The 21,508-nt window shown below is 34.1% G+C and overlaps 2 protein-coding genes and 1 pseudogene across 2 annotated transcripts; all 3 read right to left on the bottom strand.

Moving 5' to 3' along the window:
* Positions 1 to 26: 26 nt before the first annotated feature.
* LOC114743884 (anthranilate N-methyltransferase-like) lies at positions 27 to 561 on the bottom strand (annotated as a pseudogene).
* A 9,479-nt stretch (positions 562 to 10,040) lies between these two features.
* Positions 10,041 to 12,121, bottom strand: LOC114743886 (anthranilate N-methyltransferase-like). The gene is made up of 4 exons (XM_028932089.1): positions 11,616 to 12,121; positions 10,767 to 11,077; positions 10,592 to 10,656; positions 10,041 to 10,505 (listed from the first exon to the last, which is right to left on the bottom strand). Exons 1-4 carry the CDS (start codon positions 12,086 to 12,088, stop codon positions 10,209 to 10,211), a joined length of 1,146 nt encoding a protein of 381 aa, XP_028787922.1. The 5' UTR covers positions 12,089 to 12,121; the 3' UTR covers positions 10,041 to 10,208.
* Positions 12,122 to 17,160: 5,039 nt separating this feature from the next.
* Positions 17,161 to 19,869, bottom strand: LOC114743888 (anthranilate N-methyltransferase-like). The gene is made up of 4 exons (XM_028932091.1): positions 19,476 to 19,869; positions 17,736 to 18,046; positions 17,561 to 17,625; positions 17,161 to 17,474 (listed from the first exon to the last, which is right to left on the bottom strand). The coding sequence occupies exons 1-4, from the start codon at positions 19,832 to 19,834 to the stop codon at positions 17,178 to 17,180; spliced, it is 1,032 nt and encodes a 343-aa protein (XP_028787924.1). The 5' UTR covers positions 19,835 to 19,869; the 3' UTR covers positions 17,161 to 17,177.
* Positions 19,870 to 21,508: the final 1,639 nt, after the last annotated feature.

The following is a 21,508-nucleotide window of genomic DNA, read 5'->3' as shown; positions in this document are numbered from 1 at the left end:
TATTTAGAAAAAAAACACTTACTAACCAGCTGTCAAGGAAGACCTTATCTTGAATCAACGCAATAAAAGGGCCCAACGACACCCCATCTTCATTTCTCGCAAAGAATTTGGCCACCGGACGGAGGCCGTACACTCGTCGGGAACACGCCGGCCCTCGATCCTCATCGGTGATGACGGAACAGGTAAGAACAGAGTGCGACGCTAGAAGCCAGAGGAGACGATCGAGCGCGGAAGGCGCTTCGGAGTTCTTGCAAGAAAGCTCCGTCGCGATCTCAGCGGCGGAGAGCTTGGCGCCATGACCAGCTCTATGAATGACGTCGAAGACACCGAGCTCCACCGCTGTTTGCATCGCCATGGAAATCGGTGGAGGGTCGCGAGCTGCATGGCGTAGGAGAAACTCTCTTCTTCGATGTCATCTATTTTTGGCGATTGGTGACTGCTCGCTTCGTCGTGAAGAGGCTTAGACTGAGACTGAGATTGTGGTGCCTGAGCCATCATGAGTGGGTAAGTTGAAGGGAGAAATGTGTATGCTTTGATTCGAAAGATTTATGAATCACCAGATTTATAGGGCTCTGAAGAACAAATAATAGTGTTTGGCAAAGGAAAGTGACCATGGGGCCTCTTCATTTCGAAAAGAAAATAAATTGGCATTTCGTTCGCCTAATCATTTTACTTTCTTTCTATTATACTCTTCTCATTACTTAATATAAAATTTATTTAACTAATTAATTAAATTAAAAAATTAATTAATTAATTAATTATAAAAAATATGATATGTTTGTTTAAAACATCACAATTATTTTTCTTAATATAAAAAAATTAAAAATAAATTTTATATTTAAAATTAAAATCAATTTAATAATTATATTTTATATCTAATATTGAAGGAGTATTTTTCTCTGTGACTTAATAATTTAAAGATATTGATTGAAGTATGGATATGATAGCTGAAAATAAACCACCTAATAATTTAAAGATACTGATTACAGTATGGACACGATCACCGAAAATGAAATTACATAGCTCAGTAGGCCCCTAGTCCCACATCAAAGGGTTGTTAAACATTTGACTTTGGTTATAAATATAAAATTTTAGTTTATTTAATCTTTATTTATTATTTTTTAAATTAATTTATTTAACTTATAAATTAATATACTACTATAATTTAATTATATATAAAATAATTTTAGTAATATAATCATGTCATGATTGTTAGGATTAAATAATTTCTTTTTCTCTAATATACTTCAATTAACTTTATATGAAGTTAAATAGCTAAAATCATGCTCACCCGGTATCTCTAATTATATAACTCAATTATCTAGTATGTATATTAATAAAGCTTAATTTTTATATATTTAATCCCACTTTAATCTAGGAACTAAATTGGGCTCAAATAAATTTTTATGTATTATTAGATTAATTGATTAATTTTAAAATATTTCATAACTATTGAGATTTTGGATTGAAAATATGAATATTTTGGGATGTTCAATTTTAACTCGAAATTAATATTCCCTATTTTTTTAAAATAATTTTTAAATTTTTAGAAAGATTATTTTTGAAATTTTTTAAATTTCTTACTGGTGCAAAATTATTTTTTAAAATTCAAACACAGTCCAATAACTAAATTCAAATAGTTCAATCAAGTATTAATAGGCTTCGGTTTTGGATTAAAAAAATTTCCTCTTTTTCTATTAAATTAACCTAGCTGCCACTCCTTAGGGGTCCTCTCTCGATTTTCCAACGATCCTTCTTTTCTTTTATGGCGGTCACCTCGTCAACTCCACTCATCATATTCCATCATCGCGTTTTTTGATTTCCTTTCGTCAGCATCCACTCACCATATTCCATCATCATCCGTTCAATTGATTCCCCTCTATTTACCGCACGGACACGCGCGCAACCACACCATCCATCCTCATCATTCCAACCGCGCATACTTCACCCTTGTTATTTTCCTTATCCGCCATGATCGTGCTATGTACGAAGCTTGGGAAGAAGCTTTTCACCGTGACAGTTTAAGCTTGTTTGGGAGATAACTTAGAGAGGAGCATGAAAGGGGCTAGAGTGTTGGCCTAGCATTCGAAGACCATTTATTTTTTTAATTTAAAGATTTGAGATTATTTAATTTTAAATTGTATTTTTATAAGATAATTTAGTTTTAAATTGTCATTTTTATTCTTAAATTAGATTGATATTTGGATTATATTTGTACCAAGATACTTATTAAAATTTATGTTTATTAACTTTTGTATTGTTAATTAAATTTATAATTGAGTTTTCATTGTAAATTTAATTATTAACATGGTTTGAATTGTAAATTTGAATTCTGTTGCCTCTTGATTTTTTAACTGAGTTAGTGAATTATCTAATTATTTAATTGAATGATTTTAAGCATAATTTTTAGAATTAATTGTTATTGGTTTTTTATGGTTTAATTAACAAGTCCTATGCAGTTATGAGTTCTCTAATAGTTTAAGTGTTTTTGAATGTGAGATTTTTTTGTTTCAAGTAGATAATTGAACTTATTAATTCCATTCTCTTGTCACTTCTCTTTGATCTAATTAATTGATTTAGGCTATGAAAGTTAATTCTAAGTAAATCCAAAGTTGTTCCCTCTACTGTATTTGAAGAAAATCCCTCGTTTTTGCTTTCTTAATTTTCTTTGCCTTTTGCTTTCCCTTCTAAACAAAACCTCCCAAAAAATTACATTGGCATTCATTTGGTTTACTTCAATTTTTGTATAGAGTCTAGAGCATTTGCATATTGCATTTAGATTTAGTAGATTGCATTTTATTTTAGATCCATTTTATTGCATTTTTTATCACCTAAATTTTTACCTAAATAAACCTATAACTTGCTCTTTGAAAGTAATAATCTTGGTTGATCCTAAATTATAAATCATTTGAGACTTTGTTTAATTGAGTACTTTCATGATAGAGTTAGCATCAATGTATATGTATCAAAAAATTAATTGATATCTAAAAATTTATTCTTTCTTGTTTTTTAAGCTTTATAGGCGTTTCAGGAAAAATATTTAATTGTTTTTAAGACTTTGTAAAGAGTGTTGTAGGAGATATGAAATCTCCTTTAAAATTGTGTATGATCACTAGGGAGAAATTAAAGGCAGCATATATTTTTCCTATTGATCAAGATATAAAGCTATGATAGAGATTAAACGAGACGGTTGTTGTGGCAATCTAATCAGCTGGCACAAAATTCCAAAACCCCACTGTGCTTTTTACTGCTTCTACTTTCTCTCTTTCTTTCATTATATTTCTTCTCTTTGTTTGGTGAGATTAATATCCTATTTAATTAATGATTGAAAACAAATCAGTTGAGAGGTATAGTTAGATAAAAAAAGCAAAAAACAAATCACTCTTTTAGCTTGTTTAAGGGCTTAAGCCCTCGTTTAATTTGTATCAAGAAAAAAAAAATCTTTCTGTTTTCCATTTGTTTTTCTATGTTCGATTTAAAAAAAAAAAAACTACATATTTTTAAGTTCAAGCTTCATGGTTTGCATTTCTGGCACAAAATTCCAAAACCCCACTGTGCTTTTTAGTGCTTCTACTTTCCCTCTTCCTTTCACTATATTTCTTCTCTTTGTTTGGTGAGATTAATATCCTATTTAATTAATGATTGAAAACAAATCAGTTGAGAGGTATAGTTAGATAAAAAAGCAAAAAATAAATCACTCTTTTAGCTTGTTTAAGGGCTTAAGCCCTCGTTTAATTTGTATCAAGAAAAAAAAATCTTTCTGTTTTCCATTTGTTTTTCTATGTTCGATTTTTTAAAAAAAAAAAACTACATTTTTTTAAGTTCAAGCTTCATGGTTTGCATACGTGGTCAAGATCTAGTTCGATATATGATAAAAATTATTAAAAAAAGCAGAATATGTGCACAGAATCCATTTGCTGATCCCTCCCTCTATTTATTAATTGGCTAGCTGGCTTAGGAGTTACTACTAAGTTAATTAGAGGCTGATTTGTAAGTCTTCATCTTCATCGACTTAAGAAGAACCATTTTTGTGGAGGAGCTGAATTCAAAAAATTTCTAGCTAACTACTCTTGTATGAACGCATGGGCAGAGGCCTCTTCTCTCCTCAATTTTGGTGGTTATATTAGGCCCTGCTCAATAACTTTCCAAATTCAAAGTCCTGATCTGTAATAATGATCTCTCTTTAACGACCATTAAATTGTACTTTTCTCTTTTTTTCTTAAAAAAGTGTTTTAAGGATGGTAAGAAGGGAAAAGAGTATGTATATATATATTTATAAATTATTCCCAAGTCATTTTAGGTTTAAAATTAATCTCTATCAGATTGGTAACGTTAAGGTTAAAATCCTTTCAACAAATACGCTTTTCGAAATTTGAACTTGTGTTCTCCTTTTTATAGGGATAAGACTACTTACCATCTAAATTAACAGCTTGCTGATAGGGAAAGAATGAGCATATTATATTCTCCCTCCTAACACAGAAGGATCAGGCACAACTAGAAGGCACGCGTTCAATTAAAGTAGAAGTGCTTTGTTAGTAGACAACTATGTGAATACAAGGGATTTAATATAGGTGCTCATCATGAAACTCATCAAATGTGGACAATTCATATTTGATGAGCTTGGGGTGCCCAAACCCATTCCGTCACAAGGACATAATGTTGCAGATATTGAAGAGTTGTCAACATAAAGTTATAAATGAAAAGGGAAAGGAAGAAAAAAAGGAAATGAAATGAAGTGTATTTGATCGAAGAATTCCATAACCCAGAAGATCTCCTAAAGCCGACTGAGATGGCTAATTGCAAGAAGTCCTTTCCACTTGGATTTTGAGTGTTCATATAACCGGAAACACTGCTTCCAGCCACCACTATCACCTTTCCATCTTCAGTGGTTCTTCGAGCACAACTCATCACTCCAATCATCAAGTATATATCCACCCAATTATCCTCTTCTTGGGTCTAATCAATATTACATTTTCTTATAACCAAAATATATTATAAAATGGAGAGATATAAATCTAAATCAGCAAGAGATTTCACTAATCAATTGCCTACTATATATCTACTTGAAGAACTCCATGACCCAGAAGTTGTCAACAAAGCATTCATATCTAATAATGGCGTTAAAGCAAGATGAAGTAGCCAAATGCATGAACTGTTGCTCATTCCTCTCTTTGCCAGCAGGGCTTTGAGTTGCCATAAGTAAGTAAGTCAAGTTGAGAGATGCTCTTTGTTACAGCAGAAGTATCTGGTGTTGTGAGAAAAACTGCATCTATTACAATCACCTTTCCATCTTCTCGGATTGCACTATAACAGTTCTTTAATAGCTTTAAGCACTTGTTATGAGTCCCACATTGGGGAATTTTACAAGTATTGTGGGGTTTATAAGTTTAAAGGGCTCTCCCTCCTAATAGGCTAGTCTTTTGGGATTGGACTCTCCCCTTGGACTTATGCTCATCACATTGGTGTTTTCATTAACAGTCGGCCAACCGGAAAGGGCTACCTGGGGAGGGTTCTGACCGGTAAGAAGACCGAGTGAAGTGTTGTAGAGTGGAGCTGCCGGGAACATCGGCTCTCGAGGGGGTGCTCTATTATGAGTCCCACAGTGGGGAGTCTCACAAGTGTTGTGGGATTTATAAGTTCAAAGGGCTCTCCCTCCCAATAAGCTAGTCTTTTGGGATGGGCTCTCCCTTTGGGTTTATGCTTATCATATTGATGCTTTTATTGAGAGTCGACCAACAGGAAAGGGCTACCTGCGGAGGGTTCTGACTGGTAAGAAGATCGAGTGAAGTGCCGTAGAGTGGAGCCGTCGGGGACATTGGCTCTCGAGAGGGGTGCTCTATTATGAGTCCTATATCAGGGAATCTCACAAATGTTGTGGGGCTTAATAGTTTAAGGAGCTCTCCCTCCCACTAGACTAGTCTTTTGGGATTGGGCTCTCCCCTTAGGCTTATGCTCATCACACTGGTACTTTCATTGAGAGTCGACAACTAGAAAGGGCTACTTGCGGAGGGTTCTGACCGGTGAGAAGACTGAGTAAAGTGCCGTAGAATGGAGCCGCCGGGGACGTCGGCTCTTGAGGGGGTGCTTTGTTATGAGTCCTACATTGGGAGATCTCACAAGTGTTGTGGGGTTTATAAGTTTAAGAGGCTCTTCCTCCTAATGGGCTAGTCTTTTGGGATTGGGCTCTCCCCTTGGGCTTATGCTCATCACATTAGTGCTTTCATTGAGAGTCGACCAACCGGAAAGGGTTACCTGCGGAGGGTTCTGACCGGTAAGAAGACCGAGTGAAATGCCGTAGAGCGGAGTCACCAGGGACGTTGGCTCTTGAGAGGGGTGCTTTGTTATGAGTCCCATATCGAGGAATCTCACAAGTATTGCGGGGTTTATAAGTTTAAGGGGCTCTCCCTCCTAATAGGCTAGTCTTTTGGGATTGGGCTTTTTCCTTGGGCTTATGCTCATCACAACACTTCTCATCGTTCCAATTATAAAGTATCTACTACCATTGATGAATCCATAATATCACTAACCCCTCATCCTTAGGGATACTATAGTTTATTAGTAGAGTTAGTTACTAAATTCTTCAATTCCATATAACTCACCTTCATAAAGATGGCGTCCTTTTAGGCATGCTTGCAAACATATCTCCCTCCACCTGTTAGATTTCTGTAACATAAAAATTAAAATTCAATGTTTTAGTACCACATGAAACTCACATATAACTTGATGAGCTCAAAATAAATTACTTTTATATCATTAATGAATGTTTATTTTCTACATATACAGCTACTTTGTCATTAAAATGTATACTTTGAGAATGAACAAGTAAAGAAAGTGAAATGTTAATTATTACTGGGACCCCATTTTGGTTAGCACAAAATCATTCAATATTTTAACCTATAATTAAGCCCTCTCGCACACGAACCAAACCCCTTAAGGCTTCAACATAGTCATTGCTTCTAGGTTCTTCCTGGAAAACTTGAAAGGCAATGTTGTTTGCAGAGAGTTTAGCACGCACCTTCAACTTTTTTGGACATTTCATTGAACATTCTCAGAATACAATGGAGTGTTAAAAAGCTTTCTGGATCTTCTTTATCCTCTTCAAGCTTGTGGTGTCGTATAGGTATTATTACTTTTTTTTTTCCAAATATATAATTGTCGAGTAGTCATTTGGTGTTTCGCTTTATTAGAGCAGAAGTGAAAACAAGGCAACATAACTCAAATGAAAATAAGGCAACAGAGACACTCAAGGAGAAGAGTAAGTAACATGTGTATTGATTGTATTTCTATAAATAGTAGTAGCCCAATATATAGAGATTACTATCTAGTACAGGTGTTACACGTGTAAAGCAAAAGTAAAAAAGGAGAGAAGAATTCTACCAGCGTCCCACTCTCCGTTATGGGCTTTGTTTAAATGTTGTGCTTGGTTTGTCTTAGGCTTCAATACTCCCCCATGAGTTGAACTGGACTGGAAGGACAGTGAGACTCAAATGCAAGATATTGAACTGAGAGGTAGGAAGAGGCTTGGTTAAGATGTCTGCAATCTGATCTCTGGAAGAGACATGCAGAAGATTGAGAAGATCAAAAGTGAGGCATTCACACACAAAATGATAGTCCAAGGAAATATGTTTGGCCTTGGAGTGAAAAATAGTATTGGCAACAAGGTAGGTGGCACCCAAATTGTCACAGTAGAGAAAAGGTGCATCAGGAAGGTAAATGCCAAGCTCATATAATAGGTTTTGTGGCCAGATAACCTCGCTAGCAGTGGTGGCAATGGCTTTATACTCAGCCTTAATGCTTGAGCGAGCTACAGAGGCTTGTTTTTTTGAACTCTGAGCAATTAGATTAGGACTGAGGTAGACAGCAAAGGCCCCTGTGGATCGGTAATCATCTAGGTTGCCTCCCCAATTAGCATCCGAAAAGGTAGAAAGGGTGAGAGACGGGGAAGACTTGATATGCAGAGCATAATGAAAAGTTCCTCTGAGATAGTGTAAGATGCGTTTGATAGCTGTCCAGTAGTGCTCCTTTGGGTGGTGCATAAATTGACAAACACGGTTGATGGCAAAGGTGATATCTGACCTGGTAAAACTTAAATACTGAAGGCTGCAAACAATACTTCGGTAGTGGTGAGGATTGGGATAATCAGGACTAAGGGAGGCAGTGAGAATAGAACCCGAGGCCATAGGTGTTGACACTAGTTGAGCGTTGGACATGTTGGCTTTCTCAAGAAGGTCGAGAATGTATTTTTTTTTTGAGAAAGAATAAGACCAGAGGTGGAAGGAAGAACCTCAATGCCCAAAAAGTAGTGCAATTTATCAAGATTCTTGACAAGAAAAGAGACACCAAGAGCAGTGATCAGATTATTAATAGCATCAGCAGAGGACCCAATAACAATTATGTCATCAACATAAATTAAAATATAGATAGTGCAATGAGAGTTGTGACAGATGAATAGTAAAGTATCTGATCGAGAAGAGTAGAAACCAAGTTCAGATAGACAAGCACTGCGGCGAGTGAACCAAGCACGAGGGGCTTGTTTGAGGCCATAGATGGCCTTGTGCAGCTTGCAAATGTGGTGTGGAAATTTAGGATGAACAAACCCAGGAGGTTGCTGCATATATACATTCTTAGTAAGGAATCCATGAAGAAAAGCATTTTGAAAATCAATTTGATTTATTGGCCAGCCTTTTGAAACTGCAAGAGCCAGGATGAGCTGAACTGTGATGGGTTTGACAACCAGAGAGAAGGTGCCAGCAAAATCAATCCCTGGTTGTTGGTGAAATCGGTTGAGAACAAGCCGTGCTTTAAGCTTATCAAGAGTCGGGCCTAGCAAATTGGGATATTTTTAAAATTTCAGCCTTGGAAGACTAGCCCTTTTAAGCCCGCCAGCCCTGAAGGGCCGACCATAATTCCCACCTGTCCGCAAATGAAAATAGCCCAAATATTTAATTATCTAGCAGTTCTTAATTTCATTTTCTTTTGTTAATTATTTATCATATTGCTCCCGTCACTAATCACATCAAGAGACATATTTGTCAAAGAGGTCCGTTAACCATGAAGAATTGGGTCATACATATCCAGATGAAATTAAAGGGAACAGAGCTACAACTGGGCAATTAAATTAAAAATAAAAAATATGATTTAATGATTTAATCGGCCTTAACAATTTGCTCAGAGCCTGGAGATCTGAGTTTGGTTCTTTTGGAAAACACTAGACAATGAAGGTTTAAATGCACTATGCTAATCCAGGGAAATGCTCTATAATATCAAAAGAAGAAGAAGTAAGTTTGTCAAGTTAAGACCTGCCTCAAAATCCTTTTGTTTCTTATTGCTTCTCATGTAACAGATATTGCTGGTCTATCTATTAACTCATCATCTCTGTTCCTTTTTACAGTGTTTCGCTTACAAGAACCTAGTTTCCAAGCCAGACAGGTGAGCCTTATACACAGACTTGAAATTTTGAATTTAATCAATTCATCAAGTTCTGAACAATATTTTTCAAAATCCCATTACTTTGCTTTTAGTCATAACCATGCCATTAATAAGCATGTTTAATGCAATTACAGGGATGCTTTTGTCCGAAAAGTAAAAGAAACATACCACGAAATAACTGGGAGCAGTGCCTAGAGGAGCCATGGACACGAGCAAGGATTGTGGTTGAAGATATGGCACCATTGTTGATAAATGCTTGTGACCATATACTACATTATCCAATGTAATGTTACGTGATTATCTGTACTTAAAATAAACTTCACTTTGATATCATTTCCACCATTATCTCGTACAGTTTTTAAGGACGGGAAAAATAATAAATTTATGATGCCTGATTCACGGAGTATAAGAAAATTCTCTCCCCTGTATTTGTTTTCTGCGGGTCCTCTCCTCTGTATTTGTTATCTGCCGGGTCGCCTCATGAGGAGATCGCTTCTATTTCATATACATATCCTTTGTCATTCATTCACTGCATTCAGAATTACATTACCTAAGAAAACATATTTAGTCATCATCAAAAGAAACATATTTTCTTATGGAATGTTGTGATGAGAAAAGAATAATTATAGGGTAATCATACCGTACTTCCATATCCAATTTGTATTCTCACACTTCTTCCAAATAACACAGTTGGATTGCAGGATGCAAAATAAATCATCATATTTGATTACCAGGTTAATTATAAAATGCATAATAATACTCTCAGAAAATGGAAATATCTATTTGAAGAATTCCATAATCCAAAAGTTACGAACAAAACATTCATATCTGATGCCACTAAATCCTGCTGCCGTAGCCAATTCCATGAACTCTTGCTCACTTCTCTCTTTGCCACCTGGGTTCTGAGTCATCATCATCACATCAAGTTGGGAAGTGGTCTTTGCAGCAGCAGAAGTCTCTGGTATAATGGGCAAAACTGCGTCCACCACAATCACTTTTCCATCTTCAGGAATGGCATTGTGACAGTTCTTCAACAGCTTCAAGCACCATTCGTCACTCCAATCGTGAAGTATCCACTACAAAGTTTAGCCCAATAAAGCCGAAATTAATTAACCTCTCATTACCATATTGATTATATAACTATCATTACTAATAACCCCACCTTCATGAAGATGGCATCTCCTGGGGGCACGCTTTCAAACATATCTCCTCCCAGATGTTCGACTCCTATAACGTCACAATCATTGATTTAATTCACCGATAATTGTCTTTCTTGTTTCAAGAAAAGCTTACATGAACATTTCAGAGAGTTCCCAATTCAGTGTGCAATGACATACCAGAGTAAGGAGGAGCGTGCTGGATGACATGAGGCAGGTCGAAATTGATTCCTTGAACGTGAGGATATTTAGTAGTGATCAAGCTTAGAGTAACCCCATGACCTCCACCAACGTCAACAAGTCGGGTGATGTCCTCGAAACCTCGGTAGGATTCAAGAATTTTGGTCACAACTAAGGTGGTCTGATTCACCATTGCCTTGTTGAAGACATCGTTAAACCTTGAATCCAATCCCGGATACTCAAAAGCATGTGAGCCATACACCCTATTGAACGCTATGCCTCCTTCACATATTGCATTCTTCAATTCTCGCCTGAAATTTCCATGCTTATCAAGTTTACAGTAATAACTTTATATACACACGCACACTAAAGTCATAACTAATGAATCCAATATTCAATTGCTGACCCAAAAAAAATTCAATTTTTCTTTTCATCTTAACATAACAAGTCCATATATTTTCCTATAATATTATCTCCACCTTTAATAGTTAAATAATTAATTTATAAATATTAAAGAAATTAGTTATTTGCGACGTATTGTGTTTTTAAAAATACCTTTATTAATCATACATATTATTAAAAGGAAAAATCTAAAAAAAAAAGCCTTAAAAATTAAAAAGTTGCATACAAGGACCCTTTCATAAAAATTATTGTCATTTGCTTATCAATTATTATCAAAACTTGTATTAATATCATAATAAGTCCCTATTTGTAATATTTTTATTTTTAAGTTCTTTTTTGTGAGTTTTTCTTATTAGAATGAAAACCCATTAATATATACAATTATTTTAAGTAATATCAAATTGCATCTCAGACTAAATTTCATATTGAGGGAAAAGACATACTAACCAGCTATCAAGAAAGACCTTATCTTGATTCAACGCAATAAAAGGGCCCAACGACACTCCATCCTCATTTCTCGCAAAGAATTTGGCCACCGGACGGAGGCCGTACACTCGTCGGAAACACCCCGGCCCTCGATCCTCATCGGTGATGACGGAACAGGAAAGAACAGAGTGCGACGCTAGAAGCCAGAGGAGACGATCGAGTGCGGAAGGCGCTTCGGAGTTCTTGAAAGAAAGCTCCGTCGCGATCTCAGCGGCGGAGAGCTTGGCGTCGTGACCAGCTCTATTAATGACGTCGAAGACGCCGAGCTCCACCGCTGTTTGCATCGCCATGGAAATCGCGGAGGAGGTCGCGAGCTGCATGGCGCAGCAGAAACTCTCATCTTCAACGTCATCTATTATTGGTGATTGGTGATTGCTCTCTTTGTTGTGAAGAGGCTTGGACTGAGACTGAGATTGTGGTGACTGAGCCATCATGAGCTGATAAGTTGAAGGGAGAAATATGTCTGCTTTGATTCAAAAACTTTATGAGTCGGCAACGAATAATAATGCTCGGCAAAAGAAAGTGATCACGTGGCCTGTTCATTTTGAAAAGAAAATGAATTGAAGTATGTCCCTTTCTTTCTCTGCTATCTTTTTCTCTTGTCGCTTTATAATATTTTTTTTTTTGGTCAAAACTTGTCGCTTTATAATTTGAAGATATTGATTGAAGTATGTGCATGTGGCCGAAAATAAAAGAGGATAGCCCACTAGACAACTAGTCCTATATTATGGGATTGTTATCTTGTTAGAAGCTGGTTATAGATATGAGACTTTACTTTATTTAATCTCTATTTATTATTTTTTAAAATTAATTTATTTAACTTATAAGTTAATATATAATCTAATCTTATACATAATAATATTTTAAGAAGATAATCATGTCATGATTGTTAAAATTAAGTAATTTCTTTAACTTCTTTAATCTAATCCATTTAACTTTGTATAAAATTAAATAACTAAAACCATACTCACCCTATATCTCTAATTATAAAACTTAAATATGTAGTATGTATATATATCGAAAAAATTAATTGATGCCCAAAAATTTATTCTTTCGTATTGTCTATTTAAACTTTAAAGGCGTTTAGGGAAAAATATTTAATTATTTTTAAGACCGGGTAGAGATTTTTGCAGGAGATTTGAAATCTCCTTTAAACTTGCGTCTTATCACCAGGGAGAAATTACAGGCAGCATATATTTTTACTGTTGATCAGGATATAAAGCTATGATAGAGACTGAACAAGATGGTTGTGGCATTCTGATCAGATGGCACAAAATTCCAAAACCCCACCATGGTTTTGGCTACTTTTACTTTCCCTCTTCCCTTCATTTCTTGCCTTTGTTGGGTGAGACGAATATCCTAATAAATTAATGATTGTAAGCAATTCAGCTGACAGGCAGTGAGCTTGAGAGACCAATCTAGATGACATAGGGGAGAACTGTGAATGCAGTTTAAAATTTTTTAACGACTCTCTCAATATACTGAGAGATTGATGTCAGCCTTCATCTTCATTGAGTTAAGCAGAACCATTTTTATTGAGCAGGTGAATTCATAAATTTTTTTAGCTAACCCCTGTTCTATGAACGAATGGCTACTCCTATAAAGCATTGACATATAGAGTGTCTCCCCACTCTCTCACTCATGTCGGCGGCAAGGCCCTCCCTCTTTAACGATCATTAAATTGTACTTTTCTCATTACTTTTTAGAAAGTGTTTTACGGCAAGGGCGGAAGGAGAGGAGTATACTGTATCTATGTTTACTATGAAACTGTTCCACAAGTATTTTCAGAAGAGAGAGAGAGAGGAGAGAGGGGGAAAAGGAAGGGAAATAGAGTGCTGGTGAGGCAATGCTACATGGGACTTAATATAGAGCCAACATTGTTATATTTTCTACACGTGACATTGCTTCTAAGAGAAAACTTCCAAAATAAAATTGCATATTATTCCTAGTTTTTATTATATATATTAGACGCATTGTTTTCTTCAAAATTTGTTGAGTCTGTTGTACTATGAATGATTCATAGCTGTGTGCCTTGTTATTGATTTATATTTTATGGCGACACATGAAATCTTCCAGACTTGTAGATAGAGTGTTTCGTTAGGGATATTATATTTTCAAAAACATTTTAGGTACATGTTAAGTTCTCAAATCATATACGGGTATGTACTTCTTTTTTTGGGTTTCATGTAGGTTTATAATTAAATACTATTACATGTCAATATTTTAAAAATATAACATGTAGTTGCGTGATTGGAGAACTTTAACATAATGAATATAAGAAATTTAATGTAAATATTATCTTTATATTTTCTATTTGTAATGACATTTTTTTTGTTAAAAAAAGAGTACTTTCCAAAAATAAAGTATTTAACTTAATTTTATGAAAAAAAAATTGGGCCCTGTTTGTTTTTTTTTTTACCAGAACAATTTTATAAAATTGTTTTTTCAAAACAGATTTTGAAAACAAAGAATAAAAACATTTGTTTGGATAGTTGTTCTAAAAAATTAAATTTGAGAATAAAGATACTGAGGTTGGAGGGTGAAGCTTCAATAATAACTTAAGTCTTCACATGGAGAAATAGCCATTGAGTAGAGAAAAAAAATTCCGAATTTTTTAAACAAAAAATAAAAAATACAAAAAAAATTGTTTTGATTTTTTATTTTTTAAAACACTTAACTAAAAATAAATTACTAAACAAGTTTTTTATTTTTAAAAACAAAAAACTGTTTTTAAAACAAGAAACCAAACAAAGCTTTAGGGCCTGTTTGTTTTTGTTCTTTGTTTTCTTATTCTCAAAAAAATTTTATAAAATTGTTTTTAAGAACAAGTTTTGGAAACAAAAAACAAAAAAAATTGTTTGGAAAATAATTTTTAAAAAATCATATGTGAAAAAAAATTTAAAAAATTATACTTTGACAAGTGGTAGTTATTACCTGTAATGATAAGTAGTAAGTAGTAGAGAAGAAGAGAAGAAGATTTCTCCAAATTTTCAAAAAATAAAAATAAAAAAACACAAAAGTAAAAACAAAAAGACATGCAAAAGTTGTTTTGGTTTTCAGTTTTTAAAAATATATTTTTGTTTTTTGGTTTTTAAAACAATCAACTAAAAACAAATTGCCAAACAAGTTTTTTTGTTTTTCTGTTTTTAAAAACAAAAAATTATTTTCAAAACAAGAATCCAAACAAGCCCTTAGTTTTTTTTTTTTTCCGGAGTCAAAGCAAAATCAGAAGTAATCGGTCTGCTGTAGAAAATGAGCATTAACAACACAAATGTAAAAAATTTTAATTTTTAAAAGCTCCGTATGAAATTATTTTACCAAGTAAATTACTTGTCCGTAATTGTGCATTTTATAATGTCTATTAATAAAACAACTTAAAACAACTACTCGTATATGTGTTATTTTACATAGAGTGACCATAAATGAAAATAGGATAATATTAAAATCTCTTGAGAATTTTCTGTGAATAGCACCAACAAATGATTCAGGATTTTCAAATCCAAGAAGTTGTATAGGAGTATAGGAAATCATCTAAGTAAACCATTTTCTTAAAGAGCTAGTCATATGAGAAACAAATTTTGCAACGAGCTGTCTAAGAGTTATCTTTAGTCTTGTCATTTGAAAATTTAGTCATGCTCTAAATTCATGTAAACGATCTCTCCATTTATGAGGAAGAAGGTCACCAAAAGTATTTTTTTGTTAATTATTTATCATATGGCTCCCGTCACTGATCGCGTAAATCAATAGAGATATTTGTCAAACAGGGAATTAAAATCCATTAACCATGAAGAACTGGGTCATACATATGGGGATGAAACTAAAAGGATCGGAGCCACAAGTGGGCAATTAAATTAAAAATTTAAAAATAAAAATATGATTTAATGATTCAATCAGCCTTAAACAAGACGAGGCAAGTTTCCTTGGCGAGGCCTCTGTTCCAGAACTGGTGGTAGTATTCACCGAAGGTGAAATTCCGGCACAGCGCAGGATGATGAGTGTCTATGAGGTCGGGTGTCGGACCAATCACAGCGTCCGGTGATGTGCAATAGAACGTTGGGATAGACATTCTCTCCTTCGCGCAGTTCACGACTGCTCGGTGCAACACACACTTGTACCTGTCCCTGCTGATCGCTTTCACCACATACCAAAACCAAACCTTGCATCAGCTTTTTTGTATTGTCTGATCATAACGTCCTACTATTTACAGCCAGTTTCAAGTTTCGTTTAGCTCAGTTGGAAACTATTAATGGCTATCTCCTAAAACAGGCAATCGATAGGCTTCCTTTGATTCCTGGGATGCTTGAGGTTGTGGGCATTGGCTACGCTGAGGTAAGTTCAATATTCTTCGCTTCTGTTATCACCGTATATCATTCACTCTTCTCAATTAATGCTTATAACAATTTGTTCAGAACCTCGAGATCTAAGTTTGCTTCTTTTGAAAACACTAGGACAGTGAAGCTTTCAATGCACTATGCTAATCCAGGGAAATGCTCTATAATATCAAAAGAAGAAGAAGAAATAAGTCTGTCAAGAATCTTGAGGCCTCAAAATCCTTTTGTTTCTTATTGCTTCTTGGGTAACAGATATTGCCGGTCCATCTATTAACTCATCATTTTTGTTTCTTTTTAAAGTGGTTCGCTTACAACAACCTAGTTTTCAAGCCAGACAGGCGAGTCTGATACTCATTTTAAATTTTGAATTCAATCAATTCATCAAGTTCTGAACAATATTTTTCAAAATCCCAATTACTTTGCTTTTGGTCATAACCATGCCATTGACAAGCATGCTTAACGCAATTGCAGAGAAGCTTTTGCGCGAAAAGTAAAAGAAACATACAACGAAGTAGCTGGGAGCAGCGCCTAGAGGAGTCATTGATACGGGCAAGGATTGCCGATGAAGATATGGAACCATTGTTGATAAATGCTTCTGACCATATACTACATTATCCAACGTAATGTTACGTGATTATCTGTACTGAAAATAAACGTAACTTTCATATCATTTCCACCATTATCTCGTACAGTTTTTAAGGGTGGGAAAAACAATAAATTTATGGCGCCTTATTCACGCAGTACAGGACTATTCTCTCCCCTCTATTTGTTATGTGCAGGCACACCTCATGAGCAGATCGCATCTATTTCATATAGATATCCTTTGGGATTCATTCAATTCATTCAGAATTACGCTTCCTAAAAAAGCATATTTAGTTAGATCTCACCTCAAGGATGATTTTAGGTGTTACAGTCTTGAAGCCTCTTTTACCGTTCTGTATGAATTTTAGGTATTACTGAGTTAAGTAAAGCTACTGTCATCATCAAAAAGAAACATATATGTTGTGTGGAATGTTGGGACAAGAGAGGAAGAATTATAGGGTAACCATACCATACTTCCATATCCAATTTATATTCTCCCACACTTCTTCCGAATAACACAGTTGGATTACAGAATGCAAACTAAATTATCATATTTAATCATTAGGTTAATTATAAAATGCGTAATAATACTCTCAGAAAATGGAAATATCTATTTGAAGAATTCCATAATCCAAAAGTTACGAACAAAACATTCATATCTGATGCCACTAAACCCTGCTGCCGTAGCCAATTCCATGAACTCTTGCTCACTTCTCTCTTTGCCACCTGGGTTCTGAGTCAGCATTACGAGATCAAGCTGGGAGGTGCTCTTTGCCGCAGCAGAAGTCTGTGGTACAATGGGCAAAACTGCGTCTATCACGACCACTTTTCCATCTTCAGGAATTGCATTGTAACAGTTCTTCAACAGCTTCAAGCACCATTCATCACTCCAATCATGAAGTATCCACTACAAAGTTTACCAAAATAAAGCTGAAATTAATTAACCTCTAATTACCATATTGATTATATAATTATCACTACTCACAACCCCACCTTCATGAAGATGGCATCTCCTTGAGGCACGCTTTCAAACATATCTCCTCCCATATGTTCGACTCCTACAACGTCACAATCATTGATATAATTCACCGATAATTGTTTGTTTTGTTTCAAGAAAAGCTTACGTGAACGCTTCAGAGAGTTCCAAATTCAGTGTGCGATGACATACCAGGATAAGGAGGAGCGTGCTGGATGACATGAGGCAGGTCGAAATTGATTCCTTGAACGTGAGGATATTTATTAGTGATCAAGCTTAGAGTAACCCCAAGACCTCCACCAACGTCGACGAGTCGGGTGATGTCCTCGACACCTCGGTAGGATTCAAGAATTTTGGTCACAACTAAGGTGGTCTGATTCACCATTGCCTTGTTGAAGACATCGTTAAACCTTGAATCCAATCTCGGATATTCGAAAGCATGTGAGCCATGCACCCTATCGAACGCTATACCTCCTTCACATATTGCATCCTTCAATTCTCGCCTAAAATTTCCATACTTATCAAGTTTACAGCGAGTCGAAAATGACTTTTTGTAATACATTATTGGGACGATCAAATATTTTTTCAGGCCAATACAATTTTTGGTTTCTAAAATTTGGGTAAAATTTGATTTTAGTCTCAGATTTTAAACACATGGTTTTAGTACTTAGAATTTAGTCAATTTTATGAAGTTAGTTTTTTGAGATTTGACAGCATTAAAATCTATTAAAGTGTCATAAACAGTATTAAACTAGTGATATAAACTTACAAAATGACACCTAATAGAAAGAAACAAAAAGAACAGATCCTCAAAACAAAACTCTTTAGCCTCTTTTTTTCCCCCCTCTTTTTGACTACTTGTTTTTAGGAGCTGTTGCATCGTCAAGGAATAACATTTTAACATGGACTAAATTTTGGTAGCTAAAATTACGGGTTTCAAAATTTGAGAGATCAAAACCAAAATAGGTTCAAATTTCAGTGACAAAATTATATTAATCCTTTTCTATTTGTCAATATTCTAAATATTTTTCTTCATATTACATGTAATTCATAGAGAAAAATAAATGATATGATAACCTAAAATAAAGCAAAAGCAATAGACCAGAGATAATAATAGAAGTAAAAAGTCAACTGGTTAGGGAGAATTATAATCAAGTCCTAAAGAAAAAAAATAATTACAAAATAAGTTTTAGAAATTGTTATTTTCTACTTTGAAACTTCATTACAAGCTGTTTAATTAGGTTGTTATTAAGACTTTTTAGTAATTATTTTTCTTTCTTAGAATCTTGTTGTAATTCTCCCAATTTGGTTATCTTTATTCTATCATAAAGCTTCAAACTATTTTCAAGTATTCAATAGTTAATAAATTAAATTAGTATATATAATTGAGTCAAATAGAAAGGAAAGGAGTAAACGAATTATCAATATAAAGAAGAAAAATGAATCTTGATTCAATAGTTCCTCTTGAATGATTGTATAACCGTAAAAAATCCAATTTAAGGAAATTATAATTCTGTACTGTAGTTTAGAACCTTTTTCCTTTCATTCTTTAGAGAAGCTTAATAAAATTTAACGTTTTTTTTATTGTAAGCTTAAAATTTAACCTTATAAGTCATAATTAATGAATCCAATATCTAATTACGCTCGCTGGCAAAAAACTTTTCAATTAGACTATTTTTCTTTTCATCTTAAGACAAAAATCCATATATATTCCTATAATGTTATCCTCAATTCTTAATATAAGAGTTATATAATAAATTCATAAATATTAAAAAATTAATTAAATTGATGTTCTTTCTAAAATACTTTTATTAATTATGTGTATCATTAGAATAAAAACTTTTTAACATGTGCAGTTCTCATGACTAGGTTTAAATTGAGTCTCTAGCTAGTACTTTTTGTTATGAAAAAAAAAAAAAAACACTTGCTAACCAGCTATCAAGGAAGACCTTATCTTGAATCAACGCAATAAAAGGGCCCAACGACACCCCATCTTCATTTCTCGCGAAGAATTTGGCCACCGGACGGAGGCCGTACACTCGTCGGGAACACCCCGGCCCTCGGTCCTCATCGGTGATGACGGAACAGGTAAGAACAGAGTGCGACGCTAGAAGCCGGAGGACACGATCGAGGGCGGAAGGCGCTTCGGAGTTCTTGCAAGAAAGCCCAGTCGCGATCTCAGCGGCGGAGAGCTTGGCGCCGTGACCAGCTCTATGAATGACGTCGAAGACGCCGAGCTCCACCGCTGTTTGCATCGCCATGGAAATCGCAGTGGAGGTCGCGAGCTGCATGGCGTAGGAGAAACTCTCTTCTTCAACATCATCTATTATTGGTAATTGGTGATTGCTCTGTTCGTTGTGAAGAGGCCTGGACTGAGACTGAGATTGTGGTGACTGAGCCATCATGAGTGGGTAAGTCGAAGGGAGAAATATGTATGCTTTGATTCAAAAGCTCTATAAATCGGCAGATTTATAAAAAGAAAGTGATAATGTGGCCTCTTCGTTCATTTCCCCCCACTGAAAGATGTTAAATTGAAGTGTGGGCATGTGGCCGAAAATAAAAGAAGATAGCCCACTAGGCCACTAGTCTTATATCATGGGATTGTTATTATGTTAGGGGCTAAGACTTTAACTTATTTAATTACTATTTATTATTTTTTTAAATTAATTTATTTAACTTATAAATTAATATATAATTTAATTTCATATATAATAATATGTTAAGAAGGTAATCATGTCAAGATTGTTAAAATTAAGTAATTTTTTTAACTTCCTTAATCTAATCCATTTAACTTTGTATAAAATTAAATAACTAAAACCACACTCACCCCGCATTTCTAATTATAAAACTCAATTATCTAGTATGTATATATATCAAAAAAATTAATTAATGTCTAAAAATTTATTCTTTCTTATTGTCTATTTTAACTTTAAAGAAGTTTAGGGGAAAATATTTAATTATTTTAAGACCGTGTAAAGAGTTTTGTAGGAGATATTAAATATTTGAAGAGTTTTGTCCATTTCATTTTGCATTTAATGAGTTGGGCTCGTGCAGGTGTTTTAAAATGACCTCCTCGTGCGGTTTCCTTTCTTTGCTACTTCACTGCCGCAATTAAAACCCACCTCTTCCCTTCTACTTTTTTTTTCCCGTATTCAGATAGTAGTTTAAAAATCAATTGGTCAGACTGAAATTAACTCAAAAACAAACCAGTCATATTAAAATAATATAATTTCATTAAAAATAATAAAATATGTTAACATTAATAATAACTAATACCAAAATATAAGAAAATATATCATAATAGTTTGATTGTAACAATAACAAAATACAATAAGATTGAGAATTTTGATTTTTATGATTTATTAATAACTAAAATTAATATTCATTATACCAAAATTATTATTAAAATTCATTTAAATTTATAGTGACTAAAATATGGTTATGTACCTTTTTTTCGCATAGATTTATAATTAAATAATATTAAATGCTAACATTTTAAAAATATAACACATAGTCATGTGTGATTGGAGAACTTAACATAATGAATATAAAAAATTTGATATAAATATTATCCTCATATTTTCTATTTGTAATGACATATTTTTTGGTTAAAAAAAAGAGAATGCTTTCCAGAAAAAAAGTATTTAACTCAATTTTTATGAAAAAAAATTGGGGCCTGTTTGTTTCTATTTTTTTTGTTATCAGAAAAATTTTATAAAATTTTTTTTATAACAAGTTTTGAAAACAAAAAAATAAAATAATTTGTTTGGATAATTGTTGTAAAAAATTAAATTTGAGAATAAACATACTGAAATTAGAGGGTGAAGCTTTGATGATAACTTAAGTCTTCAAGTGGAGAAATAGTCATTGAGTAAAGAAGAAAAGATTCCCAATTTTTTCAAACAGAAAATAAGAAATACAAAAAAAACAACAAAATTGTTTTGATTTTTTATTTTTTAAAACAT

This window comes from Neltuma alba, unplaced genomic scaffold, assembly GCF_004799145.2.
Source record: "Neltuma alba isolate B1F8T4 unplaced genomic scaffold, ASM479914v2 tig00004169_pilon, whole genome shotgun sequence".
Lineage (NCBI taxonomy): Eukaryota > Viridiplantae > Streptophyta > Magnoliopsida > Fabales > Fabaceae > Neltuma > Neltuma alba.
The sequence above is the reverse complement of the archived record's forward strand: the minus strand, read 5'-3'. Positions and strand labels throughout refer to the sequence as shown.